Raw genomic sequence first — 23050 nt, forward strand, 5'->3', positions numbered from 1 at the left:
TATCTGGACTCTTAATTGCATAAAGACATAATGATGTCAATAGCAGTAAAACAAAATATTATTCAACATGATTTTTCCCCCTTATATAGCTTGACAACTAAAAGTCTACATTCACATGGTTGGTGAACCATGTATTTTCTAAGAAATATGATTTTTAAATCATACAGCAGCTCTCAAAATGCAGCAGCTGTAAGACTTTAAGGGTCAGTTCATTTGTACTTTAAATTATATTTAAACTGTGTAATAACTGAACTGAACTCTTTGGACTGACTGACAACCATATTCTGCTGTAATTGTAGCCCGACTGTAACAGATATAAAGAATCTGTCAACCGCAACTATATAAAGATATAAAGAATATATTTGTGTTGTTTGATACTTACAGTGCCTTTTCAAGCTGTTCCTGTCTTTCCTGAAGATCCTGTTTCAAGCTTTCAACCTCAACCTTCAGCTCAATGTTCTGAAAAAGAAAGGGGTTAAAAAAAATTTCATTGCAGTCACATTTTACTCTCCTCTTACAGCAATACTAGCTCTATAATGCAATATCTGGAGACAAATGTTTTGATGTTGTGCTTTTGAATGTACTGCATTCAAAAATTTGATTTTCAAAAAGCATGAAAAGTGTGCGAGTTTGCATGCTATTCAACCACATTTCCTGTTTTTATCTGTTTGCTTATAATAAACTCTAATACATATTCCATTAGAAATTCATGCAACATTTACAGACTTGTTTCATGGATCTTCTCTGCTGAGTCTGCAGAGCTCAGCGTGAGCTCTCTGCACGTGCAGTTGGAGTCTCATGGGTGTGGGGAGACCTTAAAATAGAACAAGAGACACCAACCACCTGCTGTTTCACTCTCTCTGACATGCACTCAAACCTGACCTCTCTATTTTTTCCTTCCCACAATGCACCAGGCCACAGCAACAGAGACTTTTTTTAAACTCTCACCACCAGATACTCAGTGTAGCTGGCATGAGATCAGTGCCTAGTACTTTGTGTGTGTACTGGTTTTTTTATTTTAAAATTATACATACACATTCCATTATAACCCTCAGGGACGTTTGCCAGTAAAAATGACAGCACTTTCATGTATCGGTTGTTTCAGTATGATTTGTGTAGCCTATATGGGTCAGTGGGACTAATATTTGTTTTATCAGGTTCATTTGAAAAGGTCAGACACAAAAATAGCATCGTTTTGGCACCTATAGTGCATCTTTCGGCTTTGTTTGCACAAACAAAATTCAGTTGTAGATGCACATTTATCTAATTATTCAAAATGAATTATAATGTTAATTCAAGTCTCTGAAGACTTGTTCTCTGAATACTGTTGGATCATGTATGCTGTAAAAGTGTGGTTTTCATTACAATATAAATTTTACATGCAATTACAATATACATTTTACACTTGTGTATATTATATTAGATCCATGCACCACAGGAATAAATGGCCTCCATGTATAAACTTATGTGATGCATAAATATAGAGTCTGGGATTGCTAATGAAAATTCTTCTGTTTTGCATTTTGTATAATATATATATATATATTTGGTTACACTTTATTTTAAAGTGTCCTTGTTACAGTGTAATTATATATTTAAATACTGAGAAATATTAATTAACTATATGTACTTACTATATGGTTTGGCTTAGGGTTACTTGCATGTAATTATGCATAATTTATTGTTATTATGATAGTAAGTACATGTAACATGCATAACAAGTACACCGTCAAATAATGAGTTCACAAAAAGTTTCCATTACATTAAAAAAAGTTTAGGTTTCATAATCACAGATTTCAATGTGATCTCAGACTTTCACTCTACATGCAATAACAATAAGTTTAAACAGAGATAAACTCTTTTTTGTGTGTGTGTTCCATACTGGTATATTAGGGTACATTAGAATATGGACAACAGCTGCTAGACAGTGTCACCTTTACTTCCTAACAGTAACCAGACTCAACCAGAGTCATCCAGTCTAACCCTCTACCCATAATCCAGTTTTTCCAGTGCTGATAGTCAGTTTGTGACAGCTGCAGCAGACTGCTGATCCACATTAATGTTGTTTATTTAAACAGAGCCACATTTCCAGGCTGCAGTTGTTGTGCACTACAAATGTATAGATGACTGGCGGTCTGCAGGCTATTTTAGTCCTTTGCATTTGCCAAGCCAGCAAAACATATGCCGCAGTACTAGAATATACCTGTGCAAATGCTTATTGTCAGCTCCAACACAAAGAAACTGTACTAAAACAGGAAATTTAGTGACAACAATCATGTTTCAAATGTTATACATTTATTCTATACATTTATTAATCACAATATTTGTTGGATAAAACAATGGTTTGACATTTTTGCTTGTTGTTACTTTTTACAATTTATGCTTTTTCCATGTATTGTTTGAATTTGTGATGAATAATTGGTTAATAATTTGTTGAAAAAATGAATTGGTTAACTTTCCCTCAAGGTAACAATCATGCAATAGCTTTATTCACAGTATCCCAGTGATACTCACCCTGCGGTGGACATCCTCACTGCTGCTGTCCTCAAATTTCTGCTGGAAACGCTCTTCCAGGAAGTAGATGCGAAGCTTGAGGCTGAAGTTCTCCTTCTTCAGGTCATTGAGGTGCTGTGAAATAGTACGGTAGCCGTTAAACATGACCGCTCTTGTCACGTTGGGGTTCTCAGACCCCTCATACCTGTGCCATACTGTCTAAATCACACGCTCTCTTTATTTGCAAATAAAAATATCTAAAACAAGCCAACTAAGATGTAGTAGGTTTTCTAATACTAGAACAAACAACATCAACATGAACTGCAAGTGAAACACTAAGGGTCCTCCTCCTGAAAGGGGTCTACCCCATGCATGGTGAGTGCAGAAGGAGTGGGTGTCAAATTGATATGGGGGGTCTTTTTTTACTTCAGCAACCACCAGAAGTATTTTCTGTAAGGATCACTGGCATACTTGATGTGTTAACTGATCTGGATAATAAAAAAAATAGAAGAGAAGGCTTATGTGCTAAAATTCAGACTGCTCATTCCATTCAACTAGATTCAACTGGATTTACAGTTTACACAAACCTGTTCCTCAAGTTTCTCTCAAACTGCTGTGAGCTTCAGTATGAATGTGAATATGCTTAAAAAAAAAAAGAAACATCTGAAATGTTTCTTAATGACAGTTTTTCATTTTACAAGACTTAATTGAAAACATTAAACTGATCAAAATTGACCAAAATTTACATTTAAGCCATTTATAATTTTAATAAAGATTTGTATTTTAACACAAACTCAGTTGTTATGAACTTTCTAACTAAAATGATTTCTGAAAGATCATGTTACACTGAAGACTAGAGTAATGGCTGCTAAAAATGCAAAGGAATAAATTACCTTTGAAAATATATTAAAATAGAAAATATAGTTACCTTAAATTACAATGATATTTCACAAGATTACTATTTTGATTCCATTTTTCTCAAATAAATGCAGCCCTTGTGAGCATAACTAAACTTTTAAAAATCGTACAGACCCCAAACCTTTGAACAGTATTTTCACATCTTTAAAATCATGAGTTTAATACGTTATCCTATATATGAATAACAAGAATTTACTTACATGTTGATATGCACTTTATGTTTATGTTAATGTATTTTAACCATAGGAGGGCAGTATGGCTCTTAACTCTGAAGAAAGTGAGCTTTAGTGAGACTCAGGACTTTTCAAAGTTATTTTCGGTATTCTATACCAGCTGTCACTGAGGAATTCTGGACTACCAACAACAGCCTCTTCGAACCCCAACCAACATTAACCAGCTGAACACTTATTTGGAAATACATTCACTATTTCTAAAAAAAAACCCAAATAATAATAATAATATTTAAGGCCCACATTCTATATGCATCTCTGTTGGGAGCATCTGCCTTCTGTTCCCAGCTGTGGTTCACCATTCAAGCATCAAAAATTGTTTTTGGTTTTGAAAAATTGCTGCACAAATCAATAGATGGCTTAAATAAGGTGAAGGAGTGGATGCCGAGTTGCCATATCCTTCATACTGATATTAATTATATTATTACATGATTTCTTGTTTGACTATTAATCAAGTTATGGCAAGAGTGAAATGTGTAACCTTATGAGCGCTTATGAGATATTAAAGAATCCTGTTCTACCCTGTATTTCTTTTCCTCAAGATTAATGTCCACATATTATGTACAGTATGTGTATCCAACCGTAATGATAAGACACTAGCCAGTGCTAGAAAGCCTTGAATTTCAGATAAGTTCTCTGTGTATGTGTGTTAATATCTGTCTGTACAGGGAGAAGCTCAGACAGTCCCAGGACAAACGATCAACTGCCAGTGTCCAGCGTATCAGATATACGTCTTTGGAGAGTTTATCTAGGTTTTGGAACCAATCAGAATTTTGTTGACTTATGTATTGACGCAATTAGTATCCTCTGTCAGGGTATAACTGTGGTTGATTTTGAGTTGTACGGGGGCGGCCTACGAACTCCATAGAGAGTATTGAAGCTGACTTCTGCTGATGAAATTGCAAACTATTTTCTTCAAGTAAAATTATTATTATTAATTGAACTCATCTCTGACTCCTGGTCTTCATTGCGACATATCTGGTCCTTGGGTTTTAACTGTAAATTCCCCTACAAAGGGAAGCTGAATATGATTGATTTCATTACAAAGGGAAATTTCATATGCACAAAAGCACAGCAGACTAAACTTCAAAGACTAGGATTGACAACTGGAGCCCACTAAAAACTCATTAGGGGATACATAAATTTATAGGTCATATAAATGTAAGGCAAACCCTATTCTTTAAAATCTGGATTCAGTCTTACCGACAAATGCATTTGACTTTGTTAGAGGCAGTGGGACTGGATTACATAAATGATTGCGTTTCTCATTCTGTCAGCGAGGGAACTTGAGTTCTGCAGGTCTGAGGTTTTCCTTTGTGGGGGGAAAATGGGAGGTTTGACATGTTTGTAAAGAGACACATCGGCGTCTGGACTCTGTCTTTCTGTCACTGTTTGACCGGGGCAGAGGTCTGACATGAGAAGACCAAAGACAGTGAGCTTCTGTGTATTGTACTGAGGTTCATTTGCACGCAATCTCCAGTGCTGACTGACTGACTGACTGACTGTTATTGACTGCTTTGATATTATGAGCAAGTTAATGGGAACTGGTTTTGAAACAGTCGTTTAAAGGATTACACATGGCAAAACAATGCAAATGAAGGGATTCGTCTGCCATAAAAGTAATACCAGATGACAAACTCAACAAGCGATATGGAGTTCTGGTTAGAAATTAGGAATGAAAGTATATATTAATCATTACTAGAAGCCATTAATCATTATAATAACTAGGTATAAAGACAATGAGCAACAAACACAGAACCTCAGTCAGCAGGTCCTGTGATATTTCCCAGACTCACAGTTCATTTAAATCCAAGCCTTATTAATCAAATTCATCTTGCTATGGTTACAATGTCTTAAAAATACAACAGAAGAGCTATAAAAGAAATGAGGAGTTTGCAATGAAGTGCATCTAATAAAGCCAGGGTCGTTCTTGTTTCTGTGCAGGAATGCATTCATGAACAGTTCTGTGTCTGCCTCATTTGCATTTACTGTAGACGGTTTAACGTTGCCATGGTGCCCGGTGTCAGACACTCGCTTTCTGAGTCCCAAATGCTGCTTCGCTCCTCTCATGTCTTATCAGTATCCAGCAGGGTTTTTTTTTTTTTTTTTTTTTTGCAGAATACTGCAGTGACAAATGGATTAAGGATTGAAACGTAATGTGAGAAGATGACACGGTGCCAAAAGACACAAACACAAATGATTTCATCTCTCGTTTTCATTTTGTATTAACAAATGAGATCACTTTGTAAGCCCAATTGTTTCTCATAGACAGCAGTAAGATTACATGAAGAACAAATGGAGACTTTTGCTTAATTGTGCTGCATTTCATTTGAGAAAAAATCACCTTCAAATTTCTATAGGCCAATACAAAATAAGCCAATAATTATTTTTAATGTAAAAGCCAATGACTAACAAATGTCCAATATTACTGTACCATTCAAAAGTTTGGGGTCGAATAGACTCTTTTTTTTATGTTTGAAAATTTAGAATTTTCTATTTATCAAGGAATCCTGAAAAAAAGGTTAAAATGAATGCCATCTCAGCATAAGAGACTTTTGTCCAAAAACATTTGAACAGTAGTGTATAAATATATACCATTTTGTTTAATTAAATGAACCAAAGTCAATCATTTTAAATATGACAAATGAATTTAGGCATCACAACATTATAATGTACAGTATGAAAAATAAAGATTGATTTAGATATTACTTCAAAGATTAACTTTGAGTGTTAGGTGATTACAAATGACATCTAAATGTAAAAGTAGGCAAAGTGAGGCATTATAATACCAGCTGATATATGTCCTATAATAATTCATTTCATAATTCTACGATCAATAATTGAGCAACTGCTGAGAAAATTTTTTTCTCTGGGACAATATGCAATGAATACGTGTACAAATACACACACAAACAAAGCATAAAATGAGGCAAACTAATTCTGAAACCCTTCATGTAGTGAAATATTTCAGCTATTAAATTATAAATGAGACTAAGGAAACAGCAAGCCCTCTGCAAATGTGGTCTTTGGGCTCAATGGGGAAATGCCTTTAGATAATGCTATAAAAACATATTAAACAGCCTGATGTGCTATAAACATGCTGAACGCCTGCTACGGCTCTCATCTGATATAAATTAAATCCAGAACAAATTATTTAAACTACAATTTTACAGTTCAATAAAGACATCAATTATTTTGGACCATTTCTGTGTTTATTTGAATCTTGTAATTATGATGACCGAAGCACATGGCTGATGTGTTTGTGTGAAATTCAGCCTGACAGGCTAAGCCTGAGAGGGTTGAGAGCTCATAGCCTGCGCTCTATTTAACACTGACATAAATCAAGCAGAAAATCAACAGTCATGGCCACTCCGCTCTACACAGCCGAGAATCTACAACTACCGTTGTATCATCCCATGTAATGATTGCATTGAGTCACATTACGTCTGAAGGAGTGGCGCAGCAGCAGTTTGTTACTGCATTTTCATGGGTTTTCTGCCCTTAAGAGGGTTTTCTGAAGCTGATCTTACAGAGGCCCAGATTCCAGAGCCAATTCCACGGGACATCCTTCTTGTTGCCATGGAGATGGAAAAGATGGATGGAAGAGAGGCGGAAGGGAATCTCTCTTTGAGTTGAATTCATGCTATTGTTTTATGAATACAAATCTAAAACAATTCTTCTTAATTAGTGATATGCAAAAAACTTTGCGAGTTAGGGAGATTGTGCACCCAAAATTTTTAATTTTGTCATCATTTACTGCTTTCTTCTAAGGAAAACGAAAGAAGATATTTTGAAAAATGCACATTAAATAAACTAAAGAATAAAGCAATTCTGTGAAGTCCATTTTTTCCATTGTTTTTTCATTGTTTGGACATAAAATATTCTTCGAAACATCTTTTCTGTTCCATAGAAGTAGAAATCGTTTAATTTTCCGTCTTTTCTTCATATAAAGGTACCATATGGTTTCAGAAGACTTGAAATATAGCATAAGAGTCATGTGAATCACTTTGATGATGGATATTTTGATTTTAATGTCAGATAAAAAGGTCATACGGGTTTAAAATGACATAAATGAGGACTGAATTTTCAGTTTTTAAGTGAACTCTTTCAAACCCTTTTTCAATTCCCCCTATGCAACCTCTGTTTCTTTTCCATTCACAACTCCCCCTCTTCTTCTCTCATTGGTAAATAATTTCCAGATGCAATGGCACAGGATGGTGCTAGTGGTACGTGTACAGTAGAGCCTCAGCCTGTTTGCCAGGATCATACTGAGGCGAGGGGAGAGCTTTTCCACAGTCAATGCCAGGCCCTCCGAGTCTAACACGCAAGCACAAGCACTCCCAGAAAACAAGAAAGCCATACACGTACATATGAACACACACTCCAACACTGCTATGCAGGGAGCAGGTTCTGTTTTCAAACCAGTATCCCGGCCCCCTACAGTGGGGACTAAATTTTTGAGAAAAAAAATCGAGATCCCTCTTATTGACTTCAACACTTTATTGGAGGAACAGGCATCATTTATGAGGCAAATTTGACTTGGGAACTAACACCCAGGAGCTAATAGGACAAACAATGCCCAGTGCAAAGGTAAAGGTGTCAACAGATGTCGCAGAATGAAAATGTTCAGAGTAGCTATATCACCCTTCAAAAGTCAGATGTGTGTAATCAGTGAGATGCATTGTGGTAACTGTAGTCCAGGGTGATCTGTGACAGTCTGTGTGGCACAAGAGTCAATGTAAGGCACCGGCAAATTCTGGTGGCGAACGGACAGAAGACTACAAACCAGGTCCGTTACAGTAGAATAGGATGAACAGAAAGTAGTCTAAGAAACCAAAAAGACCCTAAAAACATTCAAACCTTCAAGAGAATATTACTGCACGAGATACTGCACAGCTCAGTTGGTTTGCAGCTGCTTTCTTTGCACTTCTAGAAGAAATGAAGTCAGAACATCACATCCTGGTGCCATTTACGCATCCAAACCACACATTTTAACAGTGAGATTACTTTTCAGCTTGACACTGAATACCAGACTAGAGCCTCTTGGCCAAAGATCTGATGCTCCAGCCGAAGTTCTCCGGCCTCGGCCGGCTTGTGATATTTCACCCAGGGAAATGTGGACGTCTCTGGGCATGGAGTGTGAAGGATGGCTCTCAGCGTTGAGCTCCAAACCACTCGCAGCAGACCAAAACTCCCGCTGAGACACTAGGCTTCGTTTCAGGCTTCAGCACAACAACGGCTGCAAAATGGTCAAACTGCACAAGATGACTTATTCTCATATCTGACTTTGTATGTTAATTTGTTTACTCACATCTTTCCTCCTTTTGCTAAATTCCAATTAATGCCAAGCCTCTTCGCTGTGACTCACAGGAAATACATCATACATCATCACTTCGATGGCAGCACATATTACTTTCTGACAGAAATCGATTCAATATTTCCACATCTGTTTTCAGTAATAAAAGGAAGGACAGTAATCTGAGTTTTAAAGAAAGGCTTAGCTCCACAGTCAACAACATAAAGCCATTAGAGAAAACAGGGATCAATTCATCATGCTGAGTGAAGCGAGTCTCTGGTTCTTTAAGAACATCTTATAATTTAAGCCTCATGTTAATGTTTGATGTCTGGGAGACCCCAAGGCCCTTTTGCTAACTTTAAACATACTTAATATTGGTTTAATACTTCATGACTTTTTCTAATCTTATGATAACTGATTCTAAACTACATGTGATAACATGCTTTAAAATTAAGCCTACTATATGAAAGCTTCAGGCAGAACAGGTGTTGATGGTTTTCTATACCACATTGGTCATACTTTCTCCATTCCTAGTAGGAAAAAGAAGTATATGAGAGAAAGATAGGGCGTTTTATGGGCAAAACTGAAATATATAAAGTTGTGCCAAGCAGAAGATCTAAAGCCTGGCACTTTCTCGCTGTTATTGCTCTCTCTATCCATCTCATGTCATCCTTCAAAACACATTCAGTGGTGTGAGTTCTGAGTTCCTGCCAGGAGAGGAAGTAAACTCAACATTTCTAGTGGAAACAGAGGAATGGAGGAAAAAAGCAGTAGGTGCAGGTAAGTTACAGCAGGCTTCAGCTATCCCCGAGATTTACAGGCAGGTGCAATTGAATCATTTAAAGAACACTACCGTTCTAAAGAAATACCTTAATTTAGCAATGATGCATTAACTAAAAGTTACAGCAAAGATTTTTTTTTACAGTATAATGTTACAAAATACTTCTATTTCAAATAAATGCATTTTTTTCTGTTTTATCAAAGATTCCTATAATAATTTATTAAAGTTTCCACAAACATATAAAGCAGCACAAAAAACAGCGATAAGAAGAAATGTTTCTTAAACAACAAATCAGCATATTAGAATGATGAATCATGAAGAATCATGTGACACTAAAGATTTCAGTAATGATGCTGAAAATATCCTTTTTAAAATATACTAAAAATAGAAAATAGTTTTTTTTTAAATGTTTAAGTTATTTTAAAAGGCTTTTTAAACCTTTCAAAAACAAAAAAAAAAAGTTTTCATATGCTGCACTACATTATTGTGTCACGGTTGGTAAACTCTGGGTTTTGCACTGAAGTCTGTGTTACGCGTCAGCACTGATTAGTTTGTGGGCGTCTCCGTTAATTGTCATCAGCAACAGCTGTCACTCATTACTCATCCCTATATATTGGCTTGTCTAGCGTCTTGTGTTCGTGAGAGCGTTGTTTCATGTTTGTGACCTGTGCTTTGCTTTCTTGTGTGTTTCTGCGTTGGATGTCTGTGTCTCCCCGGAACCCCGTCCACTCTACGCAACCCACCACCAAGCAACACTACTTACCTTCGCTCGCTTCCCCGCAGTTCCTGTGTCATCCTCTCCTGCTGCCAACTCACCTCCGCCTTCCGGATTCGTCACTCATCACCACCATCTTGTACTGTGCATTCCTCCCAGCGTTATTTGTGTCCCAGTATTGTATTGTTTCATTGTTTTCATTAAATTACCTTAACCTCGCACTTGCTTCCTGCCACTCCTTCACCCCAGTCGTTACATATTGATTCAAATGCACTAAATAAATGTATACATTCATACACAAACTTATAGCATTTAGCATTACTGACGTCAAATCTGAAAAAAATCATCCTGATGCCACAACTTAATGTAAGCAAACAAAAACAAGTGTGAAGCATTAAATAACTTAAATTAATTAGTTAAACACATTGATTCCCATACAAAGCTGTTCTACTAAGAGCTTCTCGTCACTGTATTGTTTTGCTATATCGACAAGATTCTGCCATTTGTAGCTGAATAACAAACAAGCAATCATCTTCATATGTCTAACAGAAGTATCTCATCTCAAAAGAAAAATCACTTAGCGAAGGAATAATCATGTTTATGTAACATAAAAGTCACTATAAAACAAATCAAGTCATTGTGATCATACCAGCCTTCCTAAATGAAGTACAACAAAAAGCGACTGAGATTGACTACTGGGTCATAAGCTATACAGTGAAGCATTTTTCCTGAACCAAACCGTAAACACAGCGAAGGAGACCTCCTCTGTGAAAGCATTTTATGTTACAGACTGAATTCTGTTTGGAAGAAGCAAAATAAAACACTGGTTTTTCGATCACACTTCAAAGACCAACTCTGCCTTTAATTCAGCGTGTTTATGGTGAGACTAAATTATGGGATCAAGTTCAACCAGCTCTGAAAACCGCTGCCAATTGTCATGGACTTTTGCATTGGATGCTATTGTCCATGTGTGACGTACAACACAATTTCCCCTCGAACTCTCTTTGTTTTCTGTCTACTTCTGCTTAACATGATTGGGAAAGTTGCTTCAAATCAAACGAAGCTCAGAAACAAAGAGAGCAGTCATTCTTTAAAACCAAAGCATGTGAAAAAAAGCCAACAACCAGACCTCCACCGTCACTGCAGTCTTCCAGCATCTGTCCGTGTGGATTCACTAACTCAAAAAAGAGAAATTGCAAGCCTTTGAAATATAGACAACACAGATTTCTGCAGTTGGAACAAATGTGTCCTTTATAGCTGATCTGGGTACAGTGTCAGTTTTGAGCTTTTAAAAGCTGACTTTTAAACACTGTGTCTAAGAGACTTCATTGGGTTAGTTTAGAAGTACAATTTCTGGCTTTCAAATATAATAAAATGAATACAGTTCACGTATATATATATATATATATTTTTATATTGATTCTATTCTTCAGTCTAATTTATTTAAATAAATTAAAATCAACCTGAAAGCAGGTTCACAGTGTGTATGTTTTTTTTTTACTTGTCTAATATTGCTAAACAAAAACATATACAAACATGAATGCAACAGTATTATGTTGTCCATTTATAGTATATGCGATATAAATGGACAGACCTTGCATTAAGGCACTTTAAGGATATATGTAGAGAACACGCTGCTGTGGAAAAGCTTCTGGAGTGCTCAGCATGCTCATTGTACACGTGTACATAACCAAATCCATGAGAGATATTGAGAAATACATAATACTGTATATGCACAGGATGATGGTGCCTGACATATTTCAATTATGCTTGCCATATATCATTATATATAATTACAGAGTGATGCTTGAAAGCACTACTGTCAAACACAGAGTACTCAACTGAACAACAGACCATCTCCATCTTTCATGGCTTCCCTCTTTCAAGCTTTTATGAGAATCAGCAGTCAACACATTCAGCCAAGTGCTTCTTGCTTTTGCCACAAAAGTCAAAGGCTTTTTTTAATTTGGCTTGTGAAATGCAACAATGCATACTAGAATCTCTAACACTTGCACTAAAAAAACTATGTTTTTAAGAAGTTTTTATGCATTTAAAATTTCATGGTCAGTACTGCATATGGTGCTGTGCAAATTTATATAATTCTTGTGAATATTTAAGCTTCAGAAAGAAAAAAAACCTGGCAGACAGTCTACAAGTCTAACTGGATTGAGATTTAAGTAGAAAAACAAAACAATTCTTAATCAGAATAAAACAATCTTTGTCTGATTTATTCTATCTTAGTTGTATGCTTAATTTAGGAGAAGTGGAAAAATAGTCTGAAATCCAATTAGACAGAGTAAGTCAACCCTCGGCATTTCCTGACCAGCTAAATGTTTGATTATGGCCTTAAAATATCAACAAGAATAACACAAACACACCGGTGCAGGAGAACCGTATGGACTCAGTGCGGCTCCATGACTCTGAGCCATGCTCTTCTTAATTTTACCTTCCTGACAAATTAAATAAACGTTCATCTGGTTCCTATTACTGGCGCATTACGGATAATTGGAGTGGTATTTACAAACACCGCTATTCCATCCTCCCAGGCCTGTCATGGCCCACCGTTTCTACAAAACCAGCCAGAACACATAACAGCCCTGAGCTTCCACCGCACAGAATCATCCCCTGAGCTCTGAGTGCTTTAACAAGGGTTTGATGGTTCAATTCTTGTATTTCATAGGCAGTTAGAATATTTTCACAGGGGGTATAAGGGCACTCGAGTTAGCTCATTAAAGCAGACGTTAGGTATATTTTTAAAATCGGATTACGGCCTCGCCTGAGAACATGCAGGCCTGTGCGTTTGATGTCAAAACTGGACCGAGATCTCAAAATATGATCTCACGGCCTTTAAGTTTCCCCCAGGAAATAGTGCCTCTGGTGAAATTAGTATTATTACCATTCCAAACTACCACGCCAGAGCGCAAGCATGGCGCAGACAGAGAAACTAAAGAACATTTGAGCACTGGCAAGATGTGAGAAAATGTAACTGCATAAACTGCAAAACCTGAGTGGGCCAAGGAAACAGAAGATGGAATGAATAAGAAAACCACCAAATACTGGAACAAAACAGAGCTGTTTGAAGAACCCAACAGCAAAACAGCTGGAGTAGAAAAGGATTTAACATTAATATTAAAAAAGAGCCTAATTCTGCTATACCCAAATTAACAATGAGCTAATAACCTTTTAAATATATACATCTTAGTGCTGTCAAACTTTTAATCGTGATTAATCATATCCAAAATAAAAGATTTTGTTTACATAGTATATGTATGTATGATGTGTATATTTATTATGTATATATCAATGTACACACAGGCATGTATATATTTCAGAAAAAAAAAAAAAAAAAAAATATATATATATATATATATATATATATATTTTTTTTTTTTTTTTTTTTTTTTTTTTTTTCCTGAAATTTATACATGCCTTTACACAAATTTATACATGCCTTTTAATTTATACGATTATGTTTTGTAGAAGAGACAGAAAGGCAGTTGAGTTGTGTGTCATGGGTCTGGCCTAAAGTACGCACTCCTATTTACACAGCGACTCACTACAATGATATATGAGTGCTGGCATACACAAAAGTCAGGTTACATTTAATTAAAAAAGTTGGCTTCATGATTTAAAAGCCTTTTTGAATCGAAGAAAAAAGGCTCGGCCGATCTTTCTGTCATTCAGGAATCCGACCGCAGCTCATTCATCATCCGAGGTCTCATTAAATCTGTAAATTTGAATGTTTCTTCATTTTTTTTACCCAGCTCTGCCATGCAATGAGGCCAGCAACTGTCAAGATTTACAGAGTACAGTTTGGTTTGCTGGTTCTTTGACCTCAGTTAACGTCTTTGCTTTATTGTACAATAATTGCTGCATTAGGTCTGCCACTAAGTGCTGAAGCAATTCATAATAATATGGCTTTTGCCCCTCCCTGCATATTTTGTTTGTAATTGGTCCCATATGGTCTCAAGGAATAATAAAAATATTGAAATGGAGATGGGATGGTTTACGAATTCAAACTCAATCGTGCACACTCATATAGCTATAAACGCACACAGATACTGTGACACACTCTTCCTCTGGGAAATACATACAATACTCAATCTGTGAACAATGTGCATACAGCTCGAAATACAGATGATTTTAAACCTGCAGTGGGATCCAAAAGTATGAGACCATTACAGTGAAAACATATCTAATTTCATACAATACATTCTCTTTACAAATCATATTATTTATCATAGCAATTTTAGTAATTATTTTTTTTAAATTAAAATTTAAAATAAGTAAATTCATTCATCATTTCTTAAAATTTGGTTTATCCTCCATTGAAGGAATTCACATGGTCAAATTTATTTAATAATTTAGAAATAGTGTACATTTCCTATTCATTTTACACCACAACGTTTGCTTTCATTTTTCCCAAAAACTTGCTTGCAGCTTTAAAACAGATTTTGAATCCTGTATTTTTAATGTGGTCTCCGACATTTTACTGCAGATCAGGCTTGTCAAATTACTAAATATTTGTACCAATTTCACAGTTCCTAATATCAAATTTGATACCACGATATAAATTGTTAATTTAAATATATATATATATATATATATATATATATATATATAAAACAGAAGGTAATTAATATTAATATAATTAAAATGAATGAACATGTATCAATTATGTGTTGATATTTTTCAACAACACATCAAAGATGCACATAAACTAAATAATGCTTTAATCTTTTTTAAGGTACTTAGTGAGCATGTGACAGTATCAAAACTTCAAATCATGATAATTGCTGAAGCTTTTATTATAGTTTTGAATTACATTACAAAAACTGGTTAAAAATATAAATAATATAAACAAACCCTAATCCTAACCCTGTTGTCCCTTAAATAACAAGTATAACTTTTTACAAATAACAAAAAGAACCTCTAATAATTTAATACAATAAAAATGTATAAAGTAAAAATGTACACAAACATAAAGAACGATAAAAGATTAGAATGTTTTTAATCAATATAGTTATCGTTTCTGGGCTGGCATGTCTTGGTCCATATTAAAATGCAAAAAACAAAAAATTGGCATTGTGATGTTGTTTTATAAACACCATAGTGAATACAAAAATGTGAATAATTGTTTGAGCAGAAAGTGTGATTATGCTAGATATTTTCGTTTATTATCGATTTGGTATTGGACCATCTTACTGCCAAGATTTTTTCCCAATTTTTTCTTGCATCACCACAATCTGTCTGATACTTCACAATGCAACAAAATACACAACATATAGGGGTGATCTGTGAGGATTCAGCAAATAATACAGTAGAAAAACCCTAAATTAACATGGTGCATCGAATCTGTAGACAGACATGGTGCAGATTAGATCAAACACTACATTATCATCACCATCAACCATGACTGTCTCCATAATTTACACAGCATGATGGCTCTGTCCCTCTGATGCGGACCACTGATTTACTACAAAGATCTGGCTCAAATTAAGCTGTCTGGCCTCAGTTCTCTCACAGTATGCTTGATAGTGCTGATCAGTGAGAGTGTGGGGGGAAAAGGAAAAGGAAATGGGGTCAGGGGGTGGATCAAATATACGCTGTATTAAAACAAACCAGTAGAGGGCAGTGCAAGACACTTATGGGGCTACATGCGCTTTCCAAAGTCCAAAATCTAACAAAAAACCTCCCACACAAGATCCATAATCTTAAACATTTCCTCCCACCTCCTCCTTCCAGGTTTTATATAGCTGCTATATTGGAAACGAAAGCCATTTAGACAGACTGTATCAAATATCACTCACATGTCAGAGAATAATAACCCAACAATCCAGATGAATTTGAAAGAGATGAGAGAAAAAAAATTCAAAAGATAGCTTTCCATATGTAGAGATGGGTAGAGAAAGGCCACATGTAAGTGATTATACCAGTTCTTACTAAGCAGATATTAACCAGGAGCCTATGATATCCAGTATGCTTGGTAATAATACTGAAACGATTCCCTTAAAAGACCAAAATGCACTTAAATACACCACGTGTTTATAACATTTATCATTTTGTGTATTACCTCTGCTGGCATTGTTTTAGTAATAATTAGCAAATAAACCCTCAGTCATTTTGCCTTTGTGACATTAATCAGACATGAAGAGCAAAAAAACATGAATGCTTCAAGGCATGTATTGCTCATCATGCAGAAAATGTTGACCTATTTTCTATCTAAATAGAACCTAAAAGAAGAAGTGCTGCAAAAAGCACAGAATCTATAGAAAGACAAAACCAGCTCTTGTTTGTCAGTTGCCATCTGAATTTTGCAACCACTTGCTGAAAGGTACATGGAGGGCCAGGCCACAATGATCAGGTCTTTTGACTGAGCCTGTCAAAATCTCCACACTTCTGCCAAGCCTTCAAAATAAGGGCAAAATAACAGATTAGCAATTGTAATTTGTACTGAGGTTTTAATAGTGCACAAGCCATCTTTTTATATCAATTTAAATTGCCTTTGTGGTCTGTACAAAAAACAGGCAACCATATGCTTTCAATTTCTTAAATGCAGCAATAGGGCTTTTTGAAGAAGTGCATTTTGATTTCCAATCACACCCCAGCAAGTTGTTTGACAGTTACAAATTCTATTTTGGCAGATTCATATTCCAAGCTAGTGTGGAAACGATCGGCGCTTCCAGTTGACAGATCTGTGGAAAATAGGCTAGAGGCCAACTGTGTTCAATAGCACGAGTTTCATCCATGGAGAAATGATCACTACTCATTTAAATCTCACATACACATCAACACAAAGGTACATCACAAATACAACATAAATGGTAGACAACATTAGCAGAAGTACACCAGTGTTACTGTATGTAAAAACTTTCGAAAAAGGTTACAAGTCAGCACAAAGTCAATTTGATTCAATTCTGATTTGAGTATATTTCTGCAATAATTTCCATTTTGCTTACATATTCTAATATATATAGTAAAAAATCTTTCTCTGTTAATATTGAAAATTATAGGCCTACAGGGCAGTATTTCAGACCGATTCAAATGGTTAAACAGTTTGAGCAATTCATTACAAGAATCAGAATGCACTGCTTGTGCTTTATGTTTTTGATTCACTAAAAAGAATTAGCTGATAAATTCATTTTTTTGTAAATGAAAGAATTTCAGCATTCACTGACAATGGGGATAGCATAAAAGAACTTGGGAATTTAACTCATTTTAAGAATTAGGAATAATAAACAAAGAACGAATTAAGATCTCGATTGGTTTACATAAATTATGTTACATTTCAAAAATATAATAAATATAATACATAACAATTTTATATCATAGATTTGAAAGATTTTACATTTTCATCCAGCCCTTAAAAAACAGGCCAGTTTCAATTACAGCAGTTTTGGAAAGCATCACATGAGATTTCTTCATACGAAGCAATGAATATGTAGATTTATGAAAATGAAACTGCAGAAAAACATGAGTAACTCAGTTTCAGATTAAGTGGGTCATAAAACAGTAGCTAACACAACTTAAAATGTTTGTCAAGCATTTTGTTATGGAGTACTGATATGTCTTATGACATTCTTATCAATGGATCGTGATCTTATTCTATGGCGTCTTTGCGAAATGTTCTTCAGAAAACCTTACACACTCCAAAAACTTTCCTAAGAAAAAAACTGCAGTCTTTCACACAGGCCTCTCATAATTGAAGGTAGCGAGCCTGTAGTTATATCACAGCCATAATAGGCTGGCTCACTTCCCAGAAAGCATTTCACATACAGATAAACCACAGCAGTGTGTGCACAGCAGACATTCCCGATCCTGCTCTGTGCAGAGTGTGTTTTATGAAAATCACATAAAAAACACTACAAAAACCATATGAAGGTTTACTCGGCTGTGCGCATACACATGTAGTTGTTGGGACTCTATTGTGTTTACCGGACAACAGCACGAGTAAATCTGATTAGACAGGACAGTGAGCTGAAAGAACATGTCAATAGTGATGTTGTTCACAATCTGGTGTTTCCAAAATGAATTAGGACAGCTTGATGGCGTATTAACATGTCAGAAATGGTACAAGGAGCAAGTAGCTACACACTAAGAGAATGGTTCTGATTAGGCTAAAAAACTAATTACAGTATTTATCTGTGTTTTAAGCAAGCCCTTGAACTATCTGCAGGCAAACGCCAAAGATGCACATTCTCAACACAGTGAAAACCTGTCAGAGGCCTGACAAATGGCTTTCACAGGCTTGCAGTTACACGCAAAAGCTAATTTAGAGGAAACGAAAGTAAGCACCTACCTGCTCAAACTCTCTCAGGCTATGTGTCTGCAAACCAGAGCTCTTCTCAGCGTCATCACTGGAGGAATCTGTTCAAATACAGCCAACAGTTCGAATGTTTATAGAAAAAAAATACTTTTAGGTGATTTTTGCTTTATTAATAAGTTAACGGACAAATCTTTTGGGAGGAAAGAGAGGGAAACTGGATGCTGTGGGCCAGAAGATATAACTATGCCTAAAAGATATAATTTGTAGATAAAATATTATCAGACATTTTTATTATTCTTTTTAGTTTATCTTTAATGTTTTGTTACTTTATTTTACATTTTATTTGTTACTTTTATTGTCGTGTCAGCATTAAAAGGCTATATTTGTGTCAAATATATATTATAAAATATTATACTTTTTTTAATATTTATTATTATTACTATTATTATCAATATTAAAGGCATATAAACATTAGGCCTATATTATATAATATTATATAATATTTTTGTTCACATATCTGATCTATCTTACACAAACATCCACATACATAAGAGCAGAACTGTGCCGAACCATTACAAAAAAAATGAATAAAGTTCCAAGAATAGGGCTAAAATGATGTGTTTTTTCCCCAGCTTGAGAAGAGGAGAGTCCCTACAGGGCATAATCACAGAAACACTGGCAAGGCCCAATCTTCTTGCAGTTCTTTAAAACCATGGCATGGCCTCATTAAAGCTTATTAAAGGACTTTTATTTAATATGTGCCAGTGATGTGTATTGGACGTGTGCCTGGGGTTGACCTGCTGTACTATACATTTACTGTGCCAGAGAAATGTCAAACACGCTCATAGCAAGGTTTTGTGTAACTTTAATAATTAAGCCGTTACCTTTATGTTTGTACAACCCGAATTCCGGAAAAGTTGGGACGTTTTTTAAATTTTAATAAAATGAAAACTAAAGGAATTTCAAATCACATGAGCCAATATTTTATTCACAATAGAACATGGATAACGTAGCAAATGTTTAAACTGAGAAATTTTACACTTTTATCCACTTAATTAGCTCATTTAAAATTTAATGCCTGCTACAGGTCTCAAAAAAGTTGGCACGGGGGCAACAAATGGCTAAAAAAGCAAGCAGTTTTGAAAAGATTCAGCTGGGAGAACATCTAGTTAATTGATATCAGGTCTGTAACATGATTAGCTATAAAAGCTTTGTCTTAGAGAAGCAGAGTCTCTCAGAAGTAAAGATGGGCAGAGGCTCTCCAATCTGTGAAAGACTGCGTAAAAAAATTGTGGAAAACTTTAAAAACAATGTTCCTCAACGTCAAATTGCAAAGGCTTTGCAAATCTCATCATCTACAGTGCATAACATCATCAAAAGATTCAGAGAAACTGGAGAAATCTCTGTGCGTAAGGGACAAGGCCGGAGACCTTTATTGGATGCCCGTGGTCTTCGGGCTCTCAGACGACACTGCATCACTCATCGGCATGATTGTGTCAATGACATTACTAAATGGGCCCAGGAATACTTTCAGAAACCACTGTCGGTAAACACAATCCGCCGTGCCATCTGCAGATGCCAACTAAAGCTCTATCATGCAAAAAGGAAGCCATATGTGAACATGGTCCAGAAGCGCCGTCGTGTCCTGTGGGCCAAGGCTCATTTAAAATGGACTATTTCAAAGTGGAATAGTGTTTTATGGTCAGACGAGTCCAAATTTGACATTCTTGTTGGAAATCACGGACGCCGTGTCCTCCGGGCTAAAGAGGAGGGAGACCTTCCAGCATGTTATCAGCGTTCAGTTCAAAAGCCAGCATCTCTGATGGTATGGGGGTGCATAAGGGCATACGGTATGGGCAGCTTGCATGTTTTGGAAGGCTCTGTGAATGCTGAAAGGTATATAAAGGTTTTAGAGCAACATATGCTTCCCTCCAAACAACGTCTATTTCAGGGAAGTCCTTGTTTATTTCAGCAGGACAATGCAAAACCACATACTGCAGCTATAACAACAGCATGGCTTCGTCGTAGAAGAGTCCAGGTGCTAACCTGGCCTGCCTGCAGTCCAGATCTTTCACCTATAGAGAACATTTGGCGCATCATTAAACGAAAAATACGTCAAAGACGACCACGAACTCTTCAGCAGCTGGAAATCTATATAAGGCAAGAATGGGACCAAATTCCAACAGCAAAACTCCAGCAACTCATAGCCTCAATGCCCAGACGTCTTCAAACTGTTTTGAAAAGAAAAGGAGATGCTACACCATGGTAAACATGCCCCGTCCCAACTATTTTGAGACCTGTAGCAGAAATCAAAATTGAAATGAGCTCATTTTGTGCATAAAATTGTAAACTTTCTCAGTTTAAACATTTGCTATGTTATCTATGTTCTATTGTGAATAAAATATTGGCTCATGTGATTTGAAAGTCTTTTAGTTTTCATTTTATTAAAATTTAAAAAACGTCCCAACTTTTCCGGAATTCGGGTTGTATTAGCAACTCATAAATATTTCCAGAAATAAACTGTATGTACATTCATCTAAGAAGGGGGAGCTGAGATGATTTCATCTTTTTGAAAAAGCTTGAGTCATTTAATATCCAGATTGAAGCTACTCAAAAAAGAGCTGGGAGCTAAGAGATAAGAAGGATAGTTCACCCAAAAAGAGAAAATTCATCATTTATTCACCCTCAAGTTGCTGTAGAATTCATCCTCCTTCAAAATATTTTCTTTTTCATTTAAGAGAAGAAAGAAATTTATAAAGGTTTGGAACAACATGAGGGTGAGGAACATATTTTTGGGTGAACTATCCTTTTAAGTACAACATAAAGTGACATTTGTGCAACTGTAAAATAACTACACATTTACATCTTTAGTGTAAAATGGAAGATCTACCAAATTAATTTAATATACTTACCGCCGATGTTGATCATGCTCTTGGGCCGGGCAGCTTTATGTCCATTATAGTGTCTGAAAAATATAAGAAAATATTCATATTTGCCCTCTTGTATCAGTTCAATCTGTTTCTGAGAACATACTGCATTAGATAAGTTCAGACCCATAAGTAAAAAAACAAAAAACAAAAGGGGTTGTTTTTAGGCTCCGGCCATATTTAAAGAAGCAGGGTTATGAAAAGGCATTAGTGAGAAGAGTTAAAACGCCAAATATATTTTCATTTCACACAAATTTTCCATCCATCTGCTTCACATTTGTTATTAAAGACAAGTACTCTAGTTTTGTATACCATCTTATACAAAACAATGAAGAACAAATGGCTCTTATCAAACAGACATGTTGTAAAACTAGACTGCAATGTCTGTATCTGTTGAGACAGCACAGTCAGTTGTATTACTAATAAACAAATATTCTTTGTGCTTCTCAGTAATGCAATGATAATTATAGTAATGCGATTATAATAACAGGTTATATAATTGCATAATGATGATGCTGACACAAGCTGTGGGATAACATACATTTGATAAAGTAGCTTTCTCCTTAGTCTGCCCCATTCTCTGATACAAGACAGAAAAGTTCCTAATGCTCTCTGAGTGCAGTTCCTCTAAACATTAATATTTAATCTCAAATTATTATTGATTGGTGCCCACAGACTCTAAAACGCTGCTCAGATTGCAAATCATCAGCACAAATGGACACAAGGACATTTGAGAAAGACTCATCTTACACATGCACTCAGTGCAAGAGTGCTATATTCGAATGACATTGATTTTGTCATTGTATATTCTAGCAGTCTTCAACCTTTTTTCAGGCTAAGGAACCTTTGGTTTTAAGCCAAGCCTATAAAAACAAGCATATAGTACCACATTGCAATTATGTATTTACATAACCTACCATTAAAAAGTCAATGAGATTTTTTAAAAGGTTTCTCAAAAAAGGTCTCTTACTCTTACCAAAGCTGCATTTATTCATTTTATTTAATCAAAAGTACAGTAAAAACTTAAAATAACTTTTTTTAAACATACTTGAAAATATAATTCAGTCTTGTGATGCAGACCCGAATTTTCAACATCCATTATTCCAGTCTTCATGGTAACGTTAGCATTTAGAAATCATTCTAATATGCTGATTTGCTGATCAAAACACAAATTATTATCTTGATAACGGTTGCACTGCTTAATATTTTTCCCTATTTTCATATGACATTACACTGTTGTCATAAGACAGCTAAGAATCAGCTGTTTGTTGCTGCATCAGTAAAAGGCCTATTTTAGGCAAGTGACAGTATAATAGGATAATACGGTAAGATGATGCTTTCCCATGCTCACATGTCTCAAATATCACAAACATCTGAATGCAATTTAGTTTTAAATGGCTAATTCACTAAAGATGTAAATTGAA

General features: G+C 35.6%; 1 protein-coding gene across 2 annotated transcripts in view; it reads right to left on the reverse strand.

Annotated features, from left to right (window-relative positions):
* The window catches only part of pde4dip (phosphodiesterase 4D interacting protein), a 60113-nt gene that overhangs the window by 30920 nt on the left and 6143 nt on the right, over window positions 1-23050 (reverse strand). For both annotated transcript variants that reach the window (XM_059512524.1, XM_059512525.1), the window contains exons 2-5: window positions 21612-21664; window positions 18733-18800; window positions 2515-2628; window positions 383-459 (exon numbers count right to left, since the gene is read on the reverse strand). In XM_059512524.1, the coding sequence (XP_059368507.1) occupies window positions 383-459; window positions 2515-2628; window positions 18733-18800; window positions 21612-21664 (312 nt within the window). The remainder of the gene's footprint in view (window positions 1-382; window positions 460-2514; window positions 2629-18732; window positions 18801-21611; window positions 21665-23050) is intronic.

The sequence above is a fragment of the Carassius carassius genome, chromosome 27, assembly GCF_963082965.1.
Source record: "Carassius carassius chromosome 27, fCarCar2.1, whole genome shotgun sequence".
Classification (NCBI taxonomy): domain Eukaryota; kingdom Metazoa; phylum Chordata; class Actinopteri; order Cypriniformes; family Cyprinidae; genus Carassius; species Carassius carassius.